Raw genomic sequence first — 23,470 nt, 5'->3', positions numbered from 1 at the left:
CTAATGAAAAGAAAAAATCAACTTAAATTTCATTAGTCACTACTTGGTATGTGTAGTTACTTCTGCCCTTGCTTCATGGTTAGCCTCATCTCATGACTTCTGTTTTCTGGGTCAGTAATTTCTCATTAACAAGGACATTGACATGGTTTCTGGTGTCTAATATGAATTAGAACTGCCAACAAATGGTCTGAAACTTTATTGGGCATTTGTTTGGAGTGGGTTTCTAACAAGGGAATAAATGCTATATAAAATAGTTGTGGTTATGATTTCAGTAGGTAGGTGGCTATGCTGCTATCTTGCTTTCTTCTTTGCCTCAAAGCAACCTAAAGTTAATTTTTGGGTCTTATTAGCATTGGGAGCTGCCCTGCCTCTACATTAAGCTTTAATTATCATAGTTTCCTATCCTTGTCCATCTCAGGATAATTTTTCCTTTAACCTCTAATTTTTTAAGTATTTTTTTCTTGACATAGCCACAATTGTATTCTATTTTGTGATTATCAAAATATCAGTGTTTTGTATTATTTTTATTTAATCTTGGAGAGAGCTGAGAGTTGATCTATTTCTCTGCTCTTTTTTCTTTTCTCCTTTTTGCTAATCTTGTCTTCTTTTCCTGTCATTTTTTTTCTTTTCCTTTTTTTTTTTTTTTGGATCAGAAACCCAATAGATCTTTTCGATTAATTAAAAGATCGAGAAGGTGGAGACATCCTTCCACAATGTACAAATTTAGATCAAGACAATGGAATTGATCCCTCTACATGGACCCATATTATACTAAACAAATGAGAGAAATTACAAAATGTGAAGCAACTTTTGAAACAAGCATTAGATAGACTCAAGGAGGCACATAATCTCCAACAAAAGATACTAATTGCTTTGCCCCTCACTTAGCTAGCCTATTTGCCACCTGATTAGATCCCAACTCTGTAAAAATGTGGAATATTTAGTGCAGCCACCCATTGAGTCTCCATGAACCTCTTTTCTTTTTAGCCACTAATGAGATCGCAATGGCAGAATCTCCCTCCACCATAAGATTGAACAAGCCCAAAGCTTTTGCTTGTACAAGACCCTCTAGAAGCTCTACAACCTTCGCTTCAATAGCAAAAATCATCTCCTGTAGGTTTAGATAATGTCTTTTTTATTTTTTTATTTTATTTATTTATTTTTATTAGAGGTTTAGAGTATGCCTTGATTACTGAACCTCAATGATCTCTAATGACACCACCAATCCCAAGTTGCCTAGGGTGCGTCAAGCACATCCATCAAAATTCAGTTTAACTACTCCTTTAATTGGCGTTAACCATACTTGTGAGGTCTTTTGGACCAACCTCCTTGACTTGCATACAAGCTGCTAATTTAGCAATACAAAGCTCAAGGAGGTGCCTCTAAAGGCCTTGTGAGATTTTCCTGTCATTTTTTTGGATTAAAAAAACTATCATTTGCTATTTTTTCTTCATTTACTATTCTCTAGTATTCGTCTATCATATTGTTCTCTAGATAGAAGTGGCAACAGTATCATGTTTAATTTTATCTCCCTTGATATTATTGTTTCTTGACTTTAGTCTTCATGAAGTTGAAAACTGATATTTTTCCTCCCGTTTTGTTTTCATATATTTTCTTAAACTAGGAAGATGCTCCAGCACTTGTCTCAAGACTGTTGGATCAACTAATGAAGAGTGATAAATATGGTGAGCGCCGTGGAGCGGCATTTGGACTTGCTGGGGTTGTTAAAGGATTTGGAATTTCTTCCCTGAAGAAGTTTGGTATTGCAACTGTACTACGAGAAGGTCTTGCAGATAGGTTTGTTTTCCATTGCTGTTTTAGCAACCTTTTTTCTGAGCATGCATATGGGAGACGTCAGTATATAAAATCTTGATGAGATGTGGGTCAGTTTTCACAAATAATTCTAGAATTAAAAATATAGTTAAAGAAAAGAATCTTAAGATGCCTGTGATGAACAAATGATACGAAATATTATCATAAGGCGTTCCTTTGAGTGCTACATTTGAATGCATTTGACCATTAAACAAAAATGGCAGCACTACTGATACCAAATGCAAGTGTGTAACATGTCACACATTAGACTGAGATATTTAAACAAAGCATTTTCAGCCATTTTTATTCTCCACAAAATATATAAGTTTTGTCAAGCCATTTGCCTCTCACCCAGCTTGGTTTTGATTTTCTTCCTTGAACGACATACTCTGTGGAAACCGATATCTTGTAGCACTTGGCCGAAAGCTCTTGGTGATCAAGGAACCAAATCATGGTCTTCTTCTTCTCCTTCTCTCTCTCTCTCTCTATATATATATATGTGTGTGTGTGTGTATGATTTTCCCTGATCAGAGAAAATCACCTGCTATAGTTCTGCAAGTCCTTCAATGTGGCCCCAGAAAGGATGGAATTTCAGAGTACCACTTTGGATAATATCAAGTTCAGCCTAACTTATTTGGCAAATGTAAAACTAGTACATATGTGTTGACTTTAGATAACCAGTAGCTGTTGGATTAGGTGAACCCCATGTGGAAAACTACGGAATGTCGCAGCCAAGAATTTGCAGTTGGATTGGATTTTTAGCTTACACATTCTCTTGTTGATGGGTTTGACTAGTCTAATACACATGTATGTTTTTATCCTTTTAACTTGGACCACCTCGCTTGCATATTCCCTTTTGTCCTTTCCCATATTGTTTTTTCCAAAGTTCTCTATGCACTTGGGATCTTAGAGCTCTGAATATTTCAAATACAGACAAGAGAGTTATGGGTGGTTTATCATGGGGATGATATATAATGTGAATAGAGTAGTTGTTGTATCTTAGATGTGTGCTGTTGTGTTTGAAGCTTTATTGTGTTTTAGAGACAATTTGGACAATAGGGAGGTGATTTCAGTACAGTTTATTGAGAATGTGGAGGTAGTGGCAGCATTTCTTTATTGTAGAGTGACTCAGCACCACCTACCAACTTGGCATTATTTGTGAGTGCTTTGTTTTAATCTACATTTGATCTAGGTGAGGGAATGTTTTGAGTAGGGACTTTGTTTGCAGAAGAGGTAATTCTTATCTAAAGGGATAGGCTTACTTTTGTTCGAAGTACTTTATCCAGTTTACCATTCTACTTTATATCCTCACTTGTTATCCTGGTTTTTGTTTGCAACCATTTAGGAAAGCTTTAATTAGACTTTCTCTGGTGTGGGGTGATGATATTAAGAAGTAATGACTTGTTAAGTGGTTGATAGTTGATACTTAAGAAGGGGGCTTGGTAATTGGAAACTCTCTAATTCTGAATAAAGCTTTGCTAGGTAAGTGGTTATGGACATTTCAGTTATAAGGGATAAATTGTGGAGACACTAGATTAAGGATAAATTTGGGGTAGTGGTGCACCAGGTAAGGTAGGGTACATAAGTATGGCCTCCGTCCAATTGGGGAAGGATGGGGTGATTTTGTTGAATTCACTACTATTTCAATGAACAATAGGCTGGAACCAAAATTTTGGCTTCATGTGTCTTGTGGGGAAGGTCTTTCTGGTTCTTTTGCTGGTCTGAGCTTGTATTACTACTTACCTTCTTTTAGGTGTCTCCTTGCATGCACCATTACTAGATTTACACCCTTAAAAAGATACATTTAATTGTCTTTTCCTTCATATTGCTCTGTTAATTCTTTAGTTAAAAGTATGTGGAATTGTGAATATTTGAACCCTTAATCTTTAAGTATCTTATGTGGTGATGGAATTAAGTTTAATTTTAGTGTCACTTAGTGTAGTGGAATATCTGTATTGTCCACCTTTAGTAGTAGGAGTGAGTTTTCTTTGTTAATATGCAATTAAAACTCTCACTTTTATTTATTGGCATTGATCTGTAATATAGGAGGCTGCATCTGTTGTTCACCTTCATTGATCATGTTTTGCTCAAGGGGAAATAACTCCTATCTATTCTTGAATTTGGATCTATATTACAGGAATTCTGCAAAGTGTCGTGAAGGAGCTTTACTAGGATTTGAGTGCCTTTGTGAGAAGCTTGGGAGATTGTTTGAACCGTATGTAGATGGTTTCTTGTACTCAAAATATTGATTTCTCTATATGGATTTTATCATGACTATTTTCCCTACGTTTCATCCAGGTATGTAATTCAAATGTTACCGTTGCTTTTGGTTTCTTTTTCCGATCAAGTTGTTGCTGTTCGTGACGGTGCTGAATGTGCTGCTCGTGCAATGATGTCTCAGCTTAGTGCTCAGGGTGTGAAGCTTGTTCTTCCATCACTTCTGAAGGTGCTTATTTTGTATGATTTATTTTTTGTAATGCTCTTCATAATTTTTCACTTCTCACAATTGACAATCGTTGTTTATGTCAAAATATTCTAGTCACTATGCTCCACTGTATTCTATGTCTTAGTAATACAGATTTTTGTCCTATGCTTCCCTCCTATTTATATAATAGACATATAAAGTGGAGAAATTAGGACAGAAGTTATGCCTATAATATGCAATTTAAGCTCTAATGTGATTAGAACACTGTCAAAGAAAGATAAACTGGTAATTGGAAAGTAATCATATGGAAATGAAAATATGCTAGGTCCATTTCAGATAGCAATCAGTATGAAGGGTATATGGATATTTTGTACCGATTGTTACTAGTAATAAACATATAATTTACATGCACAGGGATTGGCTACAATTAACCTAATAAAAACTAAAATATCAGGACTGATTTGGTGCTAGTAAATTGCAAATATATAGTTTTACATGGAAGTTGAGAAAAACATCCAATTGGTGTGCTGTTTGAGATATGCTTATACAAATTGCATGAATTATTAAAAAATAAAAATAAAAATCCATGTACCATTTAATATTTTTGAGTTATGCAAATACAACTTCATATAGGTAAAATTGTATGGTCAAGATTTGTTGGTAATTGAAAAGAAAGATATCAAAAAGAATTGTTTATATGATCTAGTTATGTAACAAATATTTTTGGTTACCATAATATTATAGTGTTATTATGATTCTATTTTATGTTATATAATTTTTGTAATGTAATGCATAAAACTTGACAAGGATATGTACTTTATTGGTATCCTAGTTTGAGTTAAAGAAGCATCATTGGAAAAGATATCAAAAAATTTGAAAGTCACTGTTTAAGAGCATTTTAAGTTGCAAGTCCATCAAACATGTGCAAAGTTTCTATGGGCACCAGGAGAATAAAATGGTGAAGGAGCTAATAATTTTAAATTAGATTCCTTAACAAAATGGCATTATTCACTTGTTCTTGTGTGCATTAGAATTGATAAGGGTGAGTTCTCTTGTAAGTATCCTAAGAAGAATCTGGCACAGCCATAGATTGACACAAATGTATTGTCAACAAGTTTCAGACATATCAATGGTTGATACGGGGAAACATCCTACATATTATTTCTGTATTTTATGTTGCTTATTTATATAAATTATTTATGTTGCTTTTGGTTAATTTGCTAGATATGGAGGAATGGTGATGTAGGTGTAACCTGGCCCAAATAATTTGGAAAATACTTTTTTCATGTGGAGCAGAATAATGTGTATATCTTAATCCTAGAAAATTGAAAGACAAAATAGGGAAATTTGTTCCACAAGTGTGAAGAACATCTTTATATGTTTTGTTTTGTTTTGGTGCATTTGCTTGTATTATATATTTAATTTACAAGTGAGATGATCACTTGTAGCTGCATATCTCAAGAGGATTATATTATCATTCTACCTTTTATTCCCTTTTCGTTTCTAATGATGTTTTACCTCTTATTGATCATTTTACCTCTTAAGTTCAGATCTAGAGCAGGAATTCATCATCTTATAAGCCCTGCACATGCACCTTCATGATATATATATATATATTTTTTTTAAATACATGATTTTCTCAGGGCCTTGAAGATAAAGCTTGGAGAACAAAGCAAAGTAGTGTACAACTGCTTGGTGCTATGGCTTACTGTGCTCCTCAGCAACTTTCACAGTGCCTTCCTAAGATTGTGCCAAAACTGACTGAGGTTTATCCCAGCACAAACATGAGTCCATCTTTTAATTGATAGTTTTCCTCCTATCGAAATATAATACTATCTTAAATTTTTTTAATTATTACCACAATCACAGGTTTTAACAGACACCCATCCCAAAGTTCAGTCAGCAGGCCAAATGGCTCTTCAGCAGGTGATAATTTTTGTTAGAAGTACTATGATTTTCTTTGCTCAGTATTCTTGTTTTTTTATTGTTTTCCTTTTGCATTTTTAGGTTGGGAGTGTGATCAAGAATCCAGAAATTTCGGCTCTTGTCCCTACTCTTCTAATGGGTCTTACTGACCCTAATGACTATACCAAATACTCCCTTGATATTCTCCTGCAAGTAAGGTTCATGGATGTAATTTTGAACTTTTCAACCAGTTTTATATTTGTTCTTCTTCTTTACTGCTCTAAATACATTCTTATCTATTGCAGACAACTTTTGTTAATTCAATTGATGCTCCTTCACTTGCACTTTTGGTACCAATAGTCCATAGAGGGCTTAGGGAGAGGAGTGCTGAGACTAAAAAGAAGGCTGCTCAAATAGTTGGCAATATGTGTTCACTAGTGACGGAACCAAAGGACATGATTCCTTATATAGGCTTGCTCCTCCCTGAAGTGAAAAAAGTACCTTCCTGGAACGATATTCTTTAACCTTCTAAAACAATATAAACCTTTTCTCATTTTCTTTGTTTCTACAAAAACAGGTTCTTGTGGATCCAATTCCTGAAGTACGGTCTGTTGCAGCGAGGGCCCTAGGATCGCTTATAAGAGGGATGGGAGAAGAGAATTTCCCAGATCTTGTTTCATGGTTGTTAGACACTCTTAAATCTGATGCAAGTAACGTTGAGCGCTCTGGAGCTGCTCAAGGGTTGAGTGAGGTCTGCTATATTCTATTGATTGTTTTTGCAGTTGCTTTAGTTTTTTCAAAAAATAAATAGGTAGATTATAGAAAAATCTGTTCTTCATGGTGCAAGGATTTCAAAGTTTTTTATGTCCTGCATACTTGAAATGACTGCCATCATGTGATGTGGTGACTTGTTCATGTTGCTGGATCTATTCGAGACTGGGATTATTTTGAATTTGAGTGTGAATTGGCAAAATATCAGGAGTAAACAGAGAAATGAGATATGGAACTTGAGAGTGATAAAACTAATGCATGTTTATAAAGAAGGAAATTTTGTCAGAATTGAAGTATTTGGAATACTTTTACGAACCTCACAGCAAATTTAGTAATCATTCATGACCATTGGATTCATTCAATCAATAAATAGTGCATTGCAATGTAACGACAAATGCATTGTTATTTATATTTTGTTTTCTTGTAATGTTTATGTTATACACAATGTTTATATTAAATATTGATGTTTTTTTTTTTTTTTTTAAAGGGCATAATTAAGTTTCTATAATGAATCAGTCATCATGCGGTGAATGGCTCCAGTTCTTTCTGTTTATGCAATTAGGGTTCATATTTGAAAGGATCCTGATCTCAATCAGTCCTAATTTGAAGTGTGGTTCTGAGAAGTGGGAAGAAAGGTTACAAATTTGGAAGAGTGAAATGAATGTAATAGAGCATGACTCTTGTAAATATGGTTAGTTCGCTAAAAGCATGACTTTAGGAACTCTTTTACAGCTCCTTTAGTTTGTTCTGTAGAGTGATTCTTCTAGAACAGATTCAGCACTCTTTCCAGGAGAGGGGGATAGTTCTGTAATTGGCTTTGCACATGGGAATTCTACCTTTATGAACAGATAAAACAAGAAGATGAAAACCATTATCTTAAACTTAAGATGTTCTGAAGATATTGCCCGATTATCAATTTATGCCTATATATTGTGACTGATGAGCAGTGTCAAGAAAGGAATGGAATTTACTGCAGGGTCTGTAAAAACATTATTAATCAGTTGTACGGAACTCATATTTAGGGGCAACCATTACAAAAGTTGTTATTATGATTTCTGTGTTATACATCAAGTAGACAGGTGTCTGGACTTTAACTGGTACTTTGTGCTTTTTAAGTTTCTCATTGTTAACTTAAAGGTCTGTCTATTTCTCTCCAGGTTTTAGCAGCACTAGGCACAGAGTACTTTGAGCACCTACTTCCTGATATAATTAGGAACTGTTCTCATCAAAGAGCATCTGTTCGTGATGGATATTTAACACTTTTCAAGGTGACCGCTATACATTATATGGTTTACACATTTACCACTGAAGTGTTTGTTTTTAAATCTCCTTGTCTTTGCCTCATGAAAATTCTTTTGCAGTATTTGCCAAGGTCATTAGGTCTCCAATTCCAGAACTATTTGCAGCAGGTGCTGCCTGCTATATTAGATGGTAAGTAGATTTTTTCCCTGTTGATTTTTTGTTTCATGTTGTAATACTAAGGTGTCTGCTTTCTCCTTTGTCAATACTTGATATGTTTGAATATAATGTCTTCTTATACCCTTTCAGGTCTTGCCGATGAGAATGAGTCTGTACGTGATGCAGCACTCAGTGCCGGTCATGTTCTGGTGGAGCATTATGCTACAACGTACATGCTCTTATCTTGCAGTTCTGATGCAAATATGTTATTTCCTTTTTATTTAATATAGCAATGAATTGAGGATTGAAATTCCTGCCCCTATCTCTGGATTTAATCTGAAAATATTTTATATAAATCCCCAGGAAATCAATGGTAAGTTCTTCTGGGAGAATAAGGAGATGTTGGAATTTGGAAATTGTCTTGAAATTTATCAAATAATTCCTGTAATGTTCAACATCGAAGAGATTGTAATATTGAGATTGATGTTACAAAATTGTGGTTACATATTTCAGAAAAAAAGCCTTGCTATTAACTTGAAATGTCTTCTGCATTTTGGGAATAGTTGATCCTGGTATTAATGTTCAACTGACTGGTTCCATTTTTTTTTTCCCCATTCTTGTCAGGTCTTTACCCTTGCTCCTTCCAGCAGTAGAAGATGGGATTTTCAATGACAATTGGCGTATCCGGCAAAGCTCTGTGGAATTGCTTGGTGATCTCTTGTTTAAGGTATTAAGCTCTTCAACCTTTTGCAATTTGTCTTTGGGGGACATTCCTTGTCAGTTTTTTAAAAATTCATTAATTTTTTACCATCCAGGTTGCTGGAACCTCTGGAAAAGCATTACTTGAGGGCGGTAGTGATGATGAAGGTGCTAGTACTGAAGCACATGGGCGTGCCATCATTGAGGGACTTGGAAGGGATAAACGTAATGAAGTTCTTGCTGCATTATACATGGTTCGGGCTGATGTCAGCATATCAGTTCGTCAGGTAATGAGGCTGACAAATTTAAACAGCTATTTGTTTAACATAAGTCTGGATATATGTATGTAAATATGCATGCATGCATCTACATATGTCTTTTAATTTGGTAAGCTGATATATTCTCCCTCCTCTTTGTTAGGCTGCATTACATGTGTGGAAGACTATAGTGGCAAATACTCCAAAGACTCTTCGGGAAATAATGCCAGTTTTAATGAATACACTGATTACTTCTCTTGCATCATCATCCTCTGAAAGGCGGCAGGTCTATTTCTATGTTCTTATTATAGCTCATCTTTGAGATAGTTTGCAAATTGTGCGGCATAAATTCAATGCTTCTGTGTTTTCAGGTTGCTGGACGATCACTGGGTGAGCTTGTTAGGAAGCTTGGTGAAAGAGTACTTCCTTTAATCATCCCAATTTTAGCTCAAGGGCTAAAAGACCCTAAGACTAGCAGACGACAAGTGAGATTTCTTCACTTGCGATTCTTATTAATTAAATAATTAATTAGTTTTTTCTTTTCTGGTTTCATTTCTGGAAAGCATACAGCCACAAATTTTTATTATCAAATAAAATTTATGTCAATCATGAAGTCCCCTAGCTGAAAAAACACGTTTTCTCCACTTGAGAAAATTTATAGCTGTATTATTTTGGAATTTATATTTTTGTCAGGCAACCACAACATTGATTTTATTTTTTCTTAACATGTTATTTGTTATTTAGCAGTTTAATGTGTTATATGTTACTTAGCGGAACTCTATTCATCTTTGTCTTGCTTTGACATTGATGTGAGTATGGTATGACATGGTGGCACATTCTTTAGATTTTAATATGTTTTACCTGAATCAATGCTGTTGTTCTTTACACAATACTACTTTACAGTCTATTATATCCTGGGTACTCTTTGTCCAACAGTCTCTATTATGTATTTTATAGTTATATTTCCTCAATTGCAATCCTATATTTACAAAAACTTGCATGACTTATATTGTCATAAGATTCTTGTCCTAAAACCTTCAAAGTGTAAATAGCCTTCCCGCTATTCTATCCTAAGCTAAAACTATGTTGTCAGCAAACAACACACATGAAAGAAAACCATCTTGACTATGTCATGTAAGTTTCTCCATAAACAAGAGCAAAAAGCCAATCATTTATTCAAGCCTACTCTTTGTTGGAAATTCACTAGTCTTCTTTTCAATAGCCCTATATGTATTCTGTATTTGTATGGCATACCTAGAGAAAAATTTTTATGTAGGACAAGCTTCATGGATTTAGTTGTACGCATTGTGAATGTTTCTTGCCAGAAAGTATTCATGGAAATTGTGTCTTATTGTCATTGTTAGTTCTGTGTATACTATTCTTGTTAGTGGCATATTTGCTAGATATATGACTGTTTTTGACTTGGTGATGTTATATTTTTCAAAGGTTTTCATTCTTAACTTTAGGAGAATCTTATGGGGAACATCAAGTCATTAACTTTTTTTTAGAAACTTCACAAAATTCAAAAATTTTAACTGACAGATTAACAGAAAGTCACTCGTGATGTGGTACATTTTAGTCAAACATTTTAGGGACAAACTTTTTTGATGGCTGGAATATGTGTTTGCTGAAGTTAGAGAGAAAATGAAGAGAAAATCATTCTTTCTCATTCTTTCTTAGGTATTGGTACAAGACTATGTATTGAACAAAAGTTCTAGCTCTAGAATCTAAACAAGGAAACAAATTTATCCTAGCAAAATTTTAGGATCTACATAATATTGTACAGATATACAGCATTTAGCTATGGAAACTATATTCCATGGTCAACAAGTCAATCCCAATTCTTGCAACAGTATTTCAGTTTGAAATGGCATTGATTCACTGTTCATTACAATTGGAGTTGAGAAAGATGTTAGTAAAACACAACAAATGGTCCACACTAAGGAGTTATAATATTATGAAGTATTGCACTTCACTTGGAATTGGCATCCACTAGTGTCATGATTTTAGTGTTGCTCCAATAATAATTTCTATGGTCTGTGAAGAGCATAAATTATCATCTTCAGCCATTGGCTTGCATGGATATTCACCCATCAACTTTTTGTTGCAGTTGTCATTTTTAGTAACAATTACCCCATAGGCCATGAAGCTGGTGATCAACACTGTGGTTTCCTTCTAACCATGACAGATCATTTCACCACATAACTCTCACCTGGGCTTATTTTGATGTACTTCATTCTACCAAAACTGGTTCACGATCATAAATGAACCACACACTGCATCCATCATGATCTAGAAGTGAGTAACAAGAATGGTTTTGATGATTTGTAGATGATGATGAGTAACTTAAACATTTATGACCCTGCCTTGTTTATGATGCTTGAAATTCCCCTTGAGATGCCAATGATACTCTTAATCAAGAGTTGCGTAGTGTAATATGCATTTGGATTCCAAGTGTTGACTTGTGGCCTTTGTTATAATTAATAGCTACATTATTGGGAGTGGGAAAAGGGATGAGTTTAAATGTCATTCCATTAATTGACTGAAACTATACTTGCCGAGAAAGCATGAATTCCTTATCATATGGTTGGGTTGGCACTTTTAGGGATTAATTTTGGAGCTTAGATAAAAAAAAAAAAAAAAATTATATGAATGCCCATTTAAAAGTATAGGATGAGGTGGGAACAAGGTGGAAGGTGCCTGTGGGTTTTGTTTCTGGAAGGACAACTAATAATGGTGGAGATATTTTAGTTAAGCCATATTTGTCTTTATCATTTGGGAATGGGAGGGCAGAGGCGTTTCCATTTGGCATGGTCTGAAATTTTTAGGTGCCATTGAGGGTTAGCTTCTTTGCTTGGGAAGCTACTTAGGGCAGGATTCTAACTCTAGATCAGCTCAAAAGGAAGGCTTGGAAGATCCTAAATAGATGCTACATGTGCGAAGAAGAAGAAGAAATGGTTTGACCAAATTCTCCTTCATTGTGCAAAAGCAAGCTTTTTGTTGTTGTCAATTTATGCCCTTTTGTGTGTGCAGTGGGTGATACATTTTTTGGATAGGGATGCTCTTTTGATCTGGCATAGGACCTTAGTAGGAAAGAAGAGAAAAAAGGCTCGAAGGGCTGCTCCATTGTATTTGCTTTGGACCATTTGGAGGGAGAGAAATGGGATAGCTTTTGAAAATTCTGAAAAAATGGACCAATCAATTAAACATTGTTTCTTGTACATCTTTTTGGAATGAGCTACAGTGTCAATTGGAGATTGTTCCTTGTCCATGTTGGACTTTGTGGATTGATTAGAACTTAGGCTCTAGGGGGGGCACTGTGGCTGTTTTTCGTGTTTTCGTGCTTTTTTTTTTTGGCCTTTTGGCTTCTTTTTTATACATCATGTGTATACACACATTTTCTACCACTAATGCAATCATTATTTGCCTATTTAAAATAAAATGGTGGAGAGAGTTTTGGAATGGCTCTAGCAGAAGGGTGAGTTGGTACTAGGAGTGGTTTGGGGTTGCATGATGTGATTTTATCTCATCCTTTTCCCTCTCTTGCCTTTTTTACCCCTTTCTAATGAGGGTTTGGGGAATTCAATTGTTTTGGGAGTAGGGATGGTATTTAATTATTATGTGGGGATGCCTACTATTTTTTTGGCAACATGGGTATTGGAATATTTGTGGATTTTCTCATCTAACTTTCAACTTATTCTTCTAGAGGAACTCATATGTTCAGTTTGATTACTCTCTCTCTCTCTCCATATGAGATTTTACTATTTGTCAAAGAACCTACTTTCTTTTAGAAATGAAATGTTGGAAAATTCATAATCAATTTTTACTTGTGAAGGAGAAGATTATTTTGTTGATGGACCAGATAAGATTCTTCACTAGGATCTCATGAAATTACTAGGATGCTCATTTCTGTGTTCTTTTTTTCTTTTCATTTCTTTTCTTTTCTTTTCTTTTTTTTTTTAAAAAAAAATTTAATTTCCAGGGTGTGTGCATTGGTTTGAGTGAAGTGATGGCCAGTGCTGGTAAGAGTCAGCTATTAAGTTTTATGGACGAGCTCATACCTACTATTCGAACTGCCCTTTGTGATAGGTTTGTCATGGTTTTATGCTTGATTCTTGACATGCTCATAATCTCATCAAAACTGGTTACTTTTCATTACTTGACAAACCATCATGATTTTATTTTTGTTAACAGCACGCCTGAGGTTCGCGAGTCTGCAGGCTTAGCCTTCAGCACTCTTTACAAGGTACTCATTGTGCTCATTCCTGTTTTCTGGTTTTCATCTCAGTTTTATGTTTGACTTGACAATATAATGAAAATTAACACTTACATATGATTATGTAGAGTGCTGGAATGCAAGCAATTGATGAGATAGTCCCTACGCTTTTGCACTCTTTGGAGGATGATCAAACCTCTGATACTGCACTGGATGGCCTGAAACAAATCCTTAGGTAAAAATATCTACTCTCCCCTTGGATGAGTTCTGGCTTGTATATTCTTTTTCAGCTTTTTCCTCATGCTAAAATTGCTCTATTTGTTAATTTAGTGTCAGGACTACGGCTGTTTTGCCTCATATCTTGCCCAAGCTGGTTCATCTTCCTCTCACGTATGTATACCTACCTCCCATTTCATAATATACAATTTTGAGGGACTCTCTCTAACTGAAAGCAATTTACATTCAGTGCCTTTAATGCACATGCTCTGGGAGCATTAGCAGAGGTTGCTGGACCTGGTCTTAACTTTCACCTGGGCATTGTTCTTCCTGCTTTACTTTCTGCCATGAGTGATGATGATACGGTATGCTACTATTAGAAGCATTTCCTGTGTTGCTTCTTCTGATTTGAATATAAACTTACATTTTTTATTTTTTGAGCATGGGTTTTGGTTTTAAGATCTTTAGTTTTAAATACATCTTCCTGTCTGTTTATCCTGATGGATTATTTACTGCTTGTGAAATTCTAGGATGTTCAAAAACTGGCAAAGAAGGCAGCAGAAACTGTGGTCTTAGTCATTGATGAGGAAGGTGTTGAAGGTTTGATTTCAGAGCTTCTTAAAGGTGTTGGTGATAATCAGGTATGTTAGCAATAGATTATCCATTATCTTCAAGGTTCTCATTTCATGTTTGGTTTTCTCTTTCTCTCTCTCTCTCTCTCTCACAGCTTTGTTTGTTACCTTCTATGTTTCCAGGCTTCAATACGAAGAAGTTCTTCATTTTTAATAGGATACTTCTTCAAAAACAGCAAATTATATTTGGTTGATGAAGCTCCAAACATGATAACTACCCTGATTGTTTTGCTTAGTGATTCTGATTCGGCCACTGTTGCGGTAATATCCTATTCATAATTAATGATTATCTGTTTCATCTCTGTGTTATTGTATCTTACATTCCATTCAACAGGTTGCTTGGGAAGCTTTGTCAAGGGTCACAAATTCAGTTCCCAAGGAAGTGCTTCCTTCATATATAAAAATAGTACGGGATGCTGTATCTACATCTAGAGATAAAGAGCGAAGAAAAAAGAAGGTATATTCTTCTTGATTCTACAGTTTAGATGGTTAGATATAAATTATGTTATTATCTTTTATAAATAATTAAGTTTCTAATTTCTGTGATTACTGAAAAAATTCCAGATTCTAGAATGCCATAAATTTATTTAATTAATTTTCAGGGAGGACCAGTTCTTATACCCGGATTCTGTCTCCCTAAAGCTCTTCAGCCATTGCTTCCAGTCTTTCTCCAGGTACTCTCATTGAAAGTTCTTTAGGTATTCTCTTTGAAAGTTTTTTAGACATATTTTCTTTGAGATGTTGTTTCCCAGGAAATCCGAAGCTCCCTTAAAAGGCCCCCATTCTATTTTGCGATTTATGCTTTGAAATATTACTAAATTGATCATTATGAAATTGAATATGTGGTACAGTTGGTTATCCTTGTTTGTGAACTGTATTTGCTCAAACTCCTGTCTGATTGTCATATGCAAATACTGTTTGCTTTTCTTCAATTTCCTTTTTGCAAAATTTTGTCATTTAGGTAATCATCTGCCTTTTTTAACTCACTACAATCATAATGTGGCCCAAATCTATTGCCCTTGCTTTTGAATTATCTTTTTGTACAGTGAGATTGCAATTAGATCATCCTAAACCTTTAGCTGATGATCTACCACCTAAAGTCTCTATCTTTTTAGCCATCTAAAAAAAAAAATTTAGGACTTCATCATAACATTATCTAGTGTTTCAAAGAATTTTGTTAAAATTTTGAGTTGTAAATTTCTTCTGTGGCATATTACTTCTTGTCTTTCAAGCTTCTGTCTGTAAGAAATATTTATCCAGTTAGGATTCAAATAGGTTTGAATTCTTACATTCTAGTTTTTCCATTTGCTTTGACTCTAGAGAGGTTTCTAAGCAAAAATAACTTGGAAACTTCTTAATGTATGGCCACAAATCTTCTTTATTTAATTATGTTTTCTTGTATGTTAACTAAAGTATTAAGTTTTACTTGAGTTGATATTTGAGCTTCAGATCAAATAAGCTGTTTACATGTCTGGTCCTGAGTTGTAGTCTCTTATCCCACAATTTCTTGACTAGTGAAACAAGCATTGTGTTTATTTCTGCTTAATTTTAGTTGTGGGACTCAGACAAAATTAAGCAGTGTAATTTCCTTTTCTTCTAGCCCACCAAGATAGATATAGCTTTCCTGAGCAGGCTAAGCAAACTTTTCGAAGTTGCGTGGCTCATTGGAAAGTCATGCAAGTGCTGGGATAAATATGCCCATATGTTCCATCAGCTGATTTTGGAAATCCTCTACACCATTCACTTGAATAACAGTGCATCTTACATAACTTGTGTACACGTCCTTGTTTTATACTCCTGTGAAGAATATGGAACCTTCCTTCAAGTTAAATTGTTTATCCTTAATTAGTGTTCTGGCAGAAAACATATTTATTTATCAGAAGCACAGTTGTGGAAATGATTTAATTCTATGCAATACCTTCTACAATTATGCAAGTAGTTTAGTCTTTCATTTCATATTGCATCTACAGGGTCTAATAAGTGGATCAGCAGAACTAAGAGAGCAAGCAGCACAGGGTCTTGGAGAGCTGATTGAAGTGACTAGCGAACAAGCATTGAAGGAGTTTGTTATTCCAATAACAGGGTATGTAATGTGGTTGTTTTGTAAATATGCATTGTCTTTAATGTCCAAAGAATTGAAAAATATAAGGGTGAGGTTGGATTTCCCTGACAAAATACATAGTTGTTGTGTCTGTTTTTCCCCCTTTTTTTCACTACATAGAGGCAAGACCCTCTGTGAAACAGCTTGCTGTCTTTAGCAAATCATTGGATGCCTTTATTAAGCAGATGGAGTTTTGGGTTTCATGCCACCCGAGAGTGGCGTGATCTCAGTTAATGTTTCCATTAGATTTTTTCTTTTTTTTTTAATTATAAAAAAGCTCCAAATAATGTTTTTGTAACTTTTTGGCACTTCTGAGCGTGTGACCTTTTTCATGTAAACGTATTGTTGGTTCAAAAATCAGGATTAGCACAATGTTTCAGTTGATCCCAAGTCCAAAAGATTCCTGAAATGTTTAGCAGATGTTCCTTGGTTGTATTTTTGTTATCCTTACTCCCATTTTGATGAGGATCATCAATATTTTTCCGAAGAGCAGATGCACTAAATATTGTTTTATGAGGTCACTGCAGTCCAACAAATATCAGATTTTAGTCTGTAGAAGCCCAAATCTAGTGTATGGAAAAGGTTGCTTTCTAGGATCATAGCCCAAACTTGAGCATTGAATTTTCCATATTATGTGATATTTGAAATTTGTGAATCATGGTATAATCATTAGGATTGATGTCCAAATATCAACTTTATATTCCTGTGCTGTTCTTTTTTTACCTCTTGTTTATACATGCTTTTATGAGTTAATTTGAGGAATTCTATTTCCTAATAGTAAGTAAAATGAGTCTATATCATATTTTTTTATTATTATTATTGGTCTGCTATTCTAAAAAAGTGATTGTGTCTTCCTCTTGGAATGCTGTGCACTAGCTCTCCCTTTGGACTGATGAGATGTACTGCACCCATGCCTAATACAATACATTATTATTATTATTATTATTATTATTATTATTATTATTATTATTGGTCTGATATTCTAAAAAAGTGATTGTGTCTTCCTCTTGGAATGCTGTGCACTAGCTCTCCCTTTGGACTGATGAGATGTACTGCACCCATGCCTAATACAATACATTGTTATTATTATTATTATTATTGGTCTGATATTCTAAAAAAGTGATTGTGTCTTCCTCTTGGAATGCTGTGCACTAGCTCTCCCTTTGGACTGATGAGATGTACTGCACCCATGCCTAATACAATACATTGTTATTTGGAATCTGACTTGTTCATCACTTGTTTGTAACTACAGGCCTCTTATTCGAATCATTGGTGATCGGTTCCCTTGGCAAGTGAAGAGTGCCATCTTATCCACCTTAAGTATCATAATAAGAAAGGGTGGGATTGCCCTGAAACCTTTTCTTCCTCAACTTCAGACAACATTTATTAAGTGCCTTCAGGATAACACAAGGTTAGTTTTGAATTTCAACTTTTAGCATCTTAATAATGACAATCAATGCGTTTTTGAGAATTCATAGACTTCTGTCTGGAGTGTAAATATTTTGTTTCCTTTATTTTTGAGTGATTGATGGTTTTACTTTTAATATAATGAGTCTTTTTATTTGTAGAGATTTAAGTTACTTGTTTCTGGTACTCACACCTAAGTTATTGTACACACAGAGTGTCCACACACATATTATATTATATAGCTTTCATGTGCTATTTCAGTTGTTTACAATATGGTGTGACAATGCAGAACTGTTCGTTCAAGTGCCGCCCTAGCACTTGGTAAGCTTAGCGCACTCAGCACTAGGGTTGACCCTTTAGTTGGAGACCTCCTATCTAGCTTGCAGGTGATGCTTGTTCTTTTTCAACTTTGTTGCCCATGGGTTTCAGAACTGAACCATGTAACACTGCTGAATCGTTTGTTCAGGTTTCGGATGGTGGAGTACGGGAGGCCATTCTTACTGCATTAAAAGGTGTCCTGCAGCATGCTGGCAAGAGTGTGAGTGTTGCTGTTCGAACCCGTGTCTATGTCCTTTTGAAAGATTTTGTTCATCATGATGATGACCAAGTTCGAAATTCTGCTGCAAGCATATTGGGCATCCTATCACAGGTCTGTTGTCATTGTTTTAAGGAATTCTTCCTTCGTTCTTTATTACATTCAGATGTTGAAAAAGTGTTGAACTATTTTCGAATGGCTAAATGCAAACTTTGGAGATTTTTATTTATGCAATATATTTTTTGTGTGACAGCATGGCCAATTGTATAGGTCTTTTGACCCATTTCTATTGCTCCATTACCACTTCCAATTTTGTTAAAAGAGATTTATTTATTCCTGCCTGCACTTTACTTCAGCACTTGGTGTAAGATGGTTTTTCTGTTATTGATGCGACTTGTCAAAAATGATGTTGCAGTATATGGAAGATGGTCAGTTGTCTGACCTGCTTCAGGAACTCTCAAGTTTGGACTCATCCCTTAGCTGGTCAGCTAGGCATGGCTCAATACTCACAATCTCGTCCATGCTTAGGCACAGTCCCTCCTCAATTTGTACATCTCCAGTGTTTCCATCAGTTGTATACTGCCTTAAAGATAACTTGAAAGATGAAAAGGTATGGTCATTCTGACAGAATTACTTTTCATGGTTCTACCTTTAGCTGATTCCTGACACCTACTCTCATACAGTTCCCTGTTCGCGAAACTTCAACAAAGGCATTAGGAAGGCTTTTACTTCATCGAGTTCAAAGTGATCCTTCAAACACCGCTGCACATTTGGATGTTCTTTCACCTATGGTATCAGCTTTGCAAGATGACTCCAGTGAAGTCAGGAGAAGGGCGTTGTCTGCCCTAAAAGCAGTTGCAAAAGTACATACTTTACTGTTCATGCCTTCCATACTAAATCATGTACCTTTTGAATTTCTTGAGTTTCATTAGTCTCTAGGTAGTTTAAATAAAGCAAAATTATGTTGCAGGCAAACCCTTCAGCCCTTATGACCCATATTACAATTTTTGGTCCTGCACTTGCTGAATGTTTGAAGGATGGAAATACTCCAGTGAGACTTGCTGCCGAAAGATGTGCCTTGCACGCCTTCCAATTGACTAAGGGTATTTATTTCTGCTGCATGCATATTTTTTTCAATTTCACTTTTCTGTTAGTTTCTTTGACTTGTGGTTATTTCAATATTCAGATTTTTGCTTGCCATTTGGGTTAGGGGCAGTGTAGACATGCTGGACATGAAACAAATATCATTGAACTTTTGATTTGTCATTAGGCCTGGCCTATTAGAATTTTGACTCTCTGGAACCCAAGCCATGCAATGCATACACTTATCTCATGTGGCATAGTTATTATTGAAATTTAAGCCTGTTCACTACTGTTTTGACCACTTGAAAGGTTATTTTATCACATCATATAATGAGTTTTGTTTCAATGTTTTTCAGGTACAGAAAATGTTCAAGCTGCGCAAAAGTTTATCACAGGCTTGGATGCTAGGCGACTGTCTAAGTTTCCTGAACACAGGTATATCATTATACATGTTATGCAGACTTACATTTGTCATCAGTATTTGCAACTGCACAGGGATAGAGTGAAGTATTAGGTTTTTTTTTTTACATGCTTTTAGGGGATTGTGTTTTCATGTGTGTGCATCTGTGATGACAAATGTCAAATTATATCAACTGTATAAATTCCATACCTTATAATCTGTAAATCTGGATTTTTTTTTTAAAAAAAAACATATATTCTTTTATGGTAATATTTGGAAATCCTTGGGGGGTTTGAGGTCCCATTTTCATAACCACTTGAAGGTTTAATGGAGTGTATTTCCAACTTCCTGGGGCTAGTTTGGATTTTCTAGTTTTCTTTGTAAGGAGCAGCATGAAAATGGATAAGTGCTTTAGATTCAAGTCAAAATATATTCTTAGATTAGTAAATATTTTTATAATTGGTGGAATGCTCCCTTTTACCATTTTCTTCCACATGAAATGACAAACACACAACCCCCACCCCACCTCCACCACACCCACACCTATGACCCAGTCATTGCTCTTTCTTTATTATTATGTGTCTTGTCTGTAGGCATTTAGATGCATCTCCCATTGCCATATCATATTGATATAGGTATTTTACATACTTTGAAGTGTCCATGTAAAATTGGATCTCAAATATTGCTGCATGTAGTTTTGTTTCTAAGAAATTAAATTTTGACTTGGATTACCAAGGCTTCCAGTCGGTATTATTTGGTTACTGTTGCCAGTCAACTTTGATTTCTTGTTTATGAAGATGAATTTCAAGGTGCTACCCATGACCAGCTGACTTATGTTTGCAAGGCAGTGATGATCAAACTTCCAACTTCACTAGTTATGCCATAAGTTTGAAAAAACAAGGATGGAAGAAATGATCTTTCCTCTCTTTCCCCAAAGTAACCTAGAGAAAAGTCTTTTGAAGTTTCTGGTTTTATATTGGATCAAAGTCTCATCATGAGTAGGTTATGCACTAGGATATTTGGAATAGCAGAACCATACAATTTACTTCTGTTCTCAATTTGATTACTAACTTCATTCCCTAGCATGTGATAAATTTCCTCAGAAACAAGCATTATTTAGGAAATGCTGGAGATAATGCTAAATAACCAGTCCGTTATCATCTGAAACTGTTTCTCTTTTTCTGTAATTGTATGATTGGTTCTTTCCACATTCTTATGTTTTCTTCAGTTACTACTGAATAAAATGTTAAGCATGCTGGTGGACATTGTTGTGTTTGCTTTTAGGGAAAAAAAAAAATGGTCAAAAAAGTAGTTTGCACATGTTTTAATAGTTCTTTTGTTTTTAATTTGTTATGGTTGAACTGTAATAAGTTGGTTTTGATTTGTGGATATGGATATGCAGTGATGACAGTGAAGACAATGAAGATGACCCAACAAGTGGCTGAATTTTGGTGGCTTTTTTATTTTGGATTTCCCCTCCCATATTGAAATTTTGGAAAGTTGCAGATGCTTTAGAAGTTTGGGGCCTGAATGTAGTTTTTATATGCCATTTTGTGTGTTTATTTAGAGGAAAATGTCTATAAGGAAAATAGGGATATACACAGAGAGAGAGAGAGAGAGAGAGAGAGAAACAGATATGCAGATGGCATACCCTAGTTTTTCACACCTGGATTTCTTTTCTGATGTCAAATGTAATTGTTAATCAGACTGGGGGCTAAATTTTTGACACACATGGCCTGTGATTTTTTGTATGGATGTAATCTCTTCTTTTTTTTCAGGGTCAATGAAAGATGAGGGCACTAAATAAAGGTAGTTTGTTTTCCCATTTCCCATCTCTTTTTTCAGATTGTCATATGGATAAATAGGGCTCTCTGTACAAACATGTTTAGCTGAGGGTAGTTGTTTGGCTTTTCTCATCATTTGCATTTATATAACACTTGTATTTGCAAAATAAATCAAGTTTGATTATATTTAAGTTGGATTAATGTGAACTCAATCAGAATTTGTTTTATCCCGGTCCAAAACCTACTAAGTTTTGAACTCTACACACCCAAATGTGTAGATTACTTCACATCCTCTTAAAGACCTTCTATCCATCAGCATCTAAACATTACTTCACATCCTCAGCATAACACTTCATATTCCTTTGTGGGTTACTTCAACCTAGTATTGGGATTAGCATATTGATACATACACCTTATATAACAACTCATTCCCAACCATATAAATGTTATCCACTTCCTTAGACTCGAAGACTTTCATAATTTTAAAACACGTCTACAAAGTTAAGAAGAGCTCATATCAGGAACTTTTTCTTATATCTGATGTGGGATACAAACATAATATTTTCATTGTGTCTCATCCCATAAGATTATAAGGTTAAATAGATAAACATCGATTTAATAAACCCCTAACATAGGATTGCAAGTCAACATTAATAAATAACAATTTGTTTTCAATCATATAGATATTATCCACTTTAAATCTAAGAGACTCATAATTTTAAAATGTGTTAACGATGTTAAAAAAAATCCATACATATATAATCTTTTCATCCTATCTAATATAGGATATTGGACCTTGTCTTTGTGAAAATTCTTTCAATATTGCTCTTAAAAGCTCTAAGAGATGAAGTAATAAAAGAATAATGGCTATTCACATGCATAGGTTTTTATAGAAAAAGCCTAGGAGTATGGTGACAATGGGTTTTCCAAAATTAAATTTACCAAAAAGTCTTCAAAAGTATGAAAAATAGGTTTTAGAAACATGAATTGACCAGCATTTAAACACCATGTTGGAAACATTTGAACACTAGTGAATGTTTTTTTGAACATCCATCAGGATGACATTCCAACATTCCATGGAAACATTTGAATGTTTGTCTATAATTTTCCAATTTTGTTTGAATTTCCAATTTTACATAGCATAGTTATTTATCATACAATAATACATCAAAAATCAATTATAATTGGTAAGACCCTTAGACGTATAATGTATAGGATTCATTATAATAATAGAACAAAATTATCGACTTAATATAATATATCAACATTTATGGTTACTTTCCTTTTATCTTTAATCACATTATTTATATTAACCATATTCTTATTTTACACATATTAGTAATATAGATCAAATAATTTAATATCATACCAACTTCTACAAAGCTAAAAACTCTTTTTTGTGTTCAATAATAGTTTCTGTTTGGTTCATTTTGTTTTAAAAACTTATGACTATAAAAAGAAAAATTTTATTTTGGTTTATATAAAAAGTTCTTTTATACTTGATAAAACTTTTATAATAATATTATCTTTTTAAAAATTATAATTTTAACTTTGATTTCAACTTTTAGTTAAAATTAAAATATGAAATATTCAATCCAAGCCTAATAAAATATTTTTAAGACTGGGTACTAATTTTTCGAATTAATGTATTTCAATTAAAAAAAACCTCCCTCGAACCAAAAAAAAAAAAAACAAAAAAGAAAGGTTTAAAAAGTAATGCAACTATAACACATAGAATCCACCTCAATCAAAATCAAATAATTAATTTGATATGAGTAGCAATCTCTTAGGTTTTATTAGGAATATTAGATTTGGTTGCTTCCTCTTGC

The 23,470-nt window shown here is 34.5% G+C and overlaps 1 protein-coding gene across 2 annotated transcripts in view; it reads left to right on the top strand.

The window, feature by feature from the left end:
• The window catches only part of LOC100248532 (protein ILITYHIA), an 82,805-nt gene extending 61,123 nt beyond the window's left edge, over positions 1–21,682 (top strand). For both annotated transcript variants that reach the window (XM_010650645.3, XM_019219390.2), the window contains 33 exons: positions 1,625–1,797; positions 3,950–4,027; positions 4,111–4,258; positions 5,881–6,003; positions 6,107–6,163; positions 6,245–6,355; positions 6,448–6,639; positions 6,720–6,893; positions 8,071–8,181; positions 8,275–8,344; positions 8,462–8,540; positions 8,936–9,038; positions 9,127–9,297; positions 9,431–9,553; positions 9,639–9,752; positions 13,250–13,356; positions 13,462–13,513; positions 13,612–13,718; positions 13,814–13,873; positions 13,950–14,064; positions 14,230–14,340; positions 14,455–14,592; positions 14,666–14,788; positions 14,934–15,005; positions 16,302–16,414; positions 17,685–17,843; positions 18,129–18,225; positions 18,306–18,488; positions 18,790–18,984; positions 19,058–19,237; positions 19,345–19,477; positions 19,814–19,892; positions 21,260–21,682. In XM_010650645.3, coding sequence (XP_010648947.1) covers positions 1,625–1,797; positions 3,950–4,027; positions 4,111–4,258; positions 5,881–6,003; positions 6,107–6,163; positions 6,245–6,355; positions 6,448–6,639; positions 6,720–6,893; positions 8,071–8,181; positions 8,275–8,344; positions 8,462–8,540; positions 8,936–9,038; positions 9,127–9,297; positions 9,431–9,553; positions 9,639–9,752; positions 13,250–13,356; positions 13,462–13,513; positions 13,612–13,718; positions 13,814–13,873; positions 13,950–14,064; positions 14,230–14,340; positions 14,455–14,592; positions 14,666–14,788; positions 14,934–15,005; positions 16,302–16,414; positions 17,685–17,843; positions 18,129–18,225; positions 18,306–18,488; positions 18,790–18,984; positions 19,058–19,237; positions 19,345–19,477; positions 19,814–19,892; positions 21,260–21,302 — 3,894 coding nt within the window. In that variant the 3' untranslated portion in view covers positions 21,303–21,682. The remainder of the gene's footprint in view (positions 1–1,624; positions 1,798–3,949; positions 4,028–4,110; positions 4,259–5,880; positions 6,004–6,106; positions 6,164–6,244; positions 6,356–6,447; positions 6,640–6,719; positions 6,894–8,070; positions 8,182–8,274; positions 8,345–8,461; positions 8,541–8,935; positions 9,039–9,126; positions 9,298–9,430; positions 9,554–9,638; positions 9,753–13,249; positions 13,357–13,461; positions 13,514–13,611; positions 13,719–13,813; positions 13,874–13,949; positions 14,065–14,229; positions 14,341–14,454; positions 14,593–14,665; positions 14,789–14,933; positions 15,006–16,301; positions 16,415–17,684; positions 17,844–18,128; positions 18,226–18,305; positions 18,489–18,789; positions 18,985–19,057; positions 19,238–19,344; positions 19,478–19,813; positions 19,893–21,259) is intronic.
• Positions 21,683–23,470: the final 1,788 nt, after the last annotated feature.

The sequence above is a fragment of the Vitis vinifera genome, chromosome 4 (assembly GCF_030704535.1).
Source record: "Vitis vinifera cultivar Pinot Noir 40024 chromosome 4, ASM3070453v1".
Lineage (NCBI taxonomy): Eukaryota > Viridiplantae > Streptophyta > Magnoliopsida > Vitales > Vitaceae > Vitis > Vitis vinifera.
This window is presented reverse-complemented; position numbering and strand designations above follow the sequence as displayed.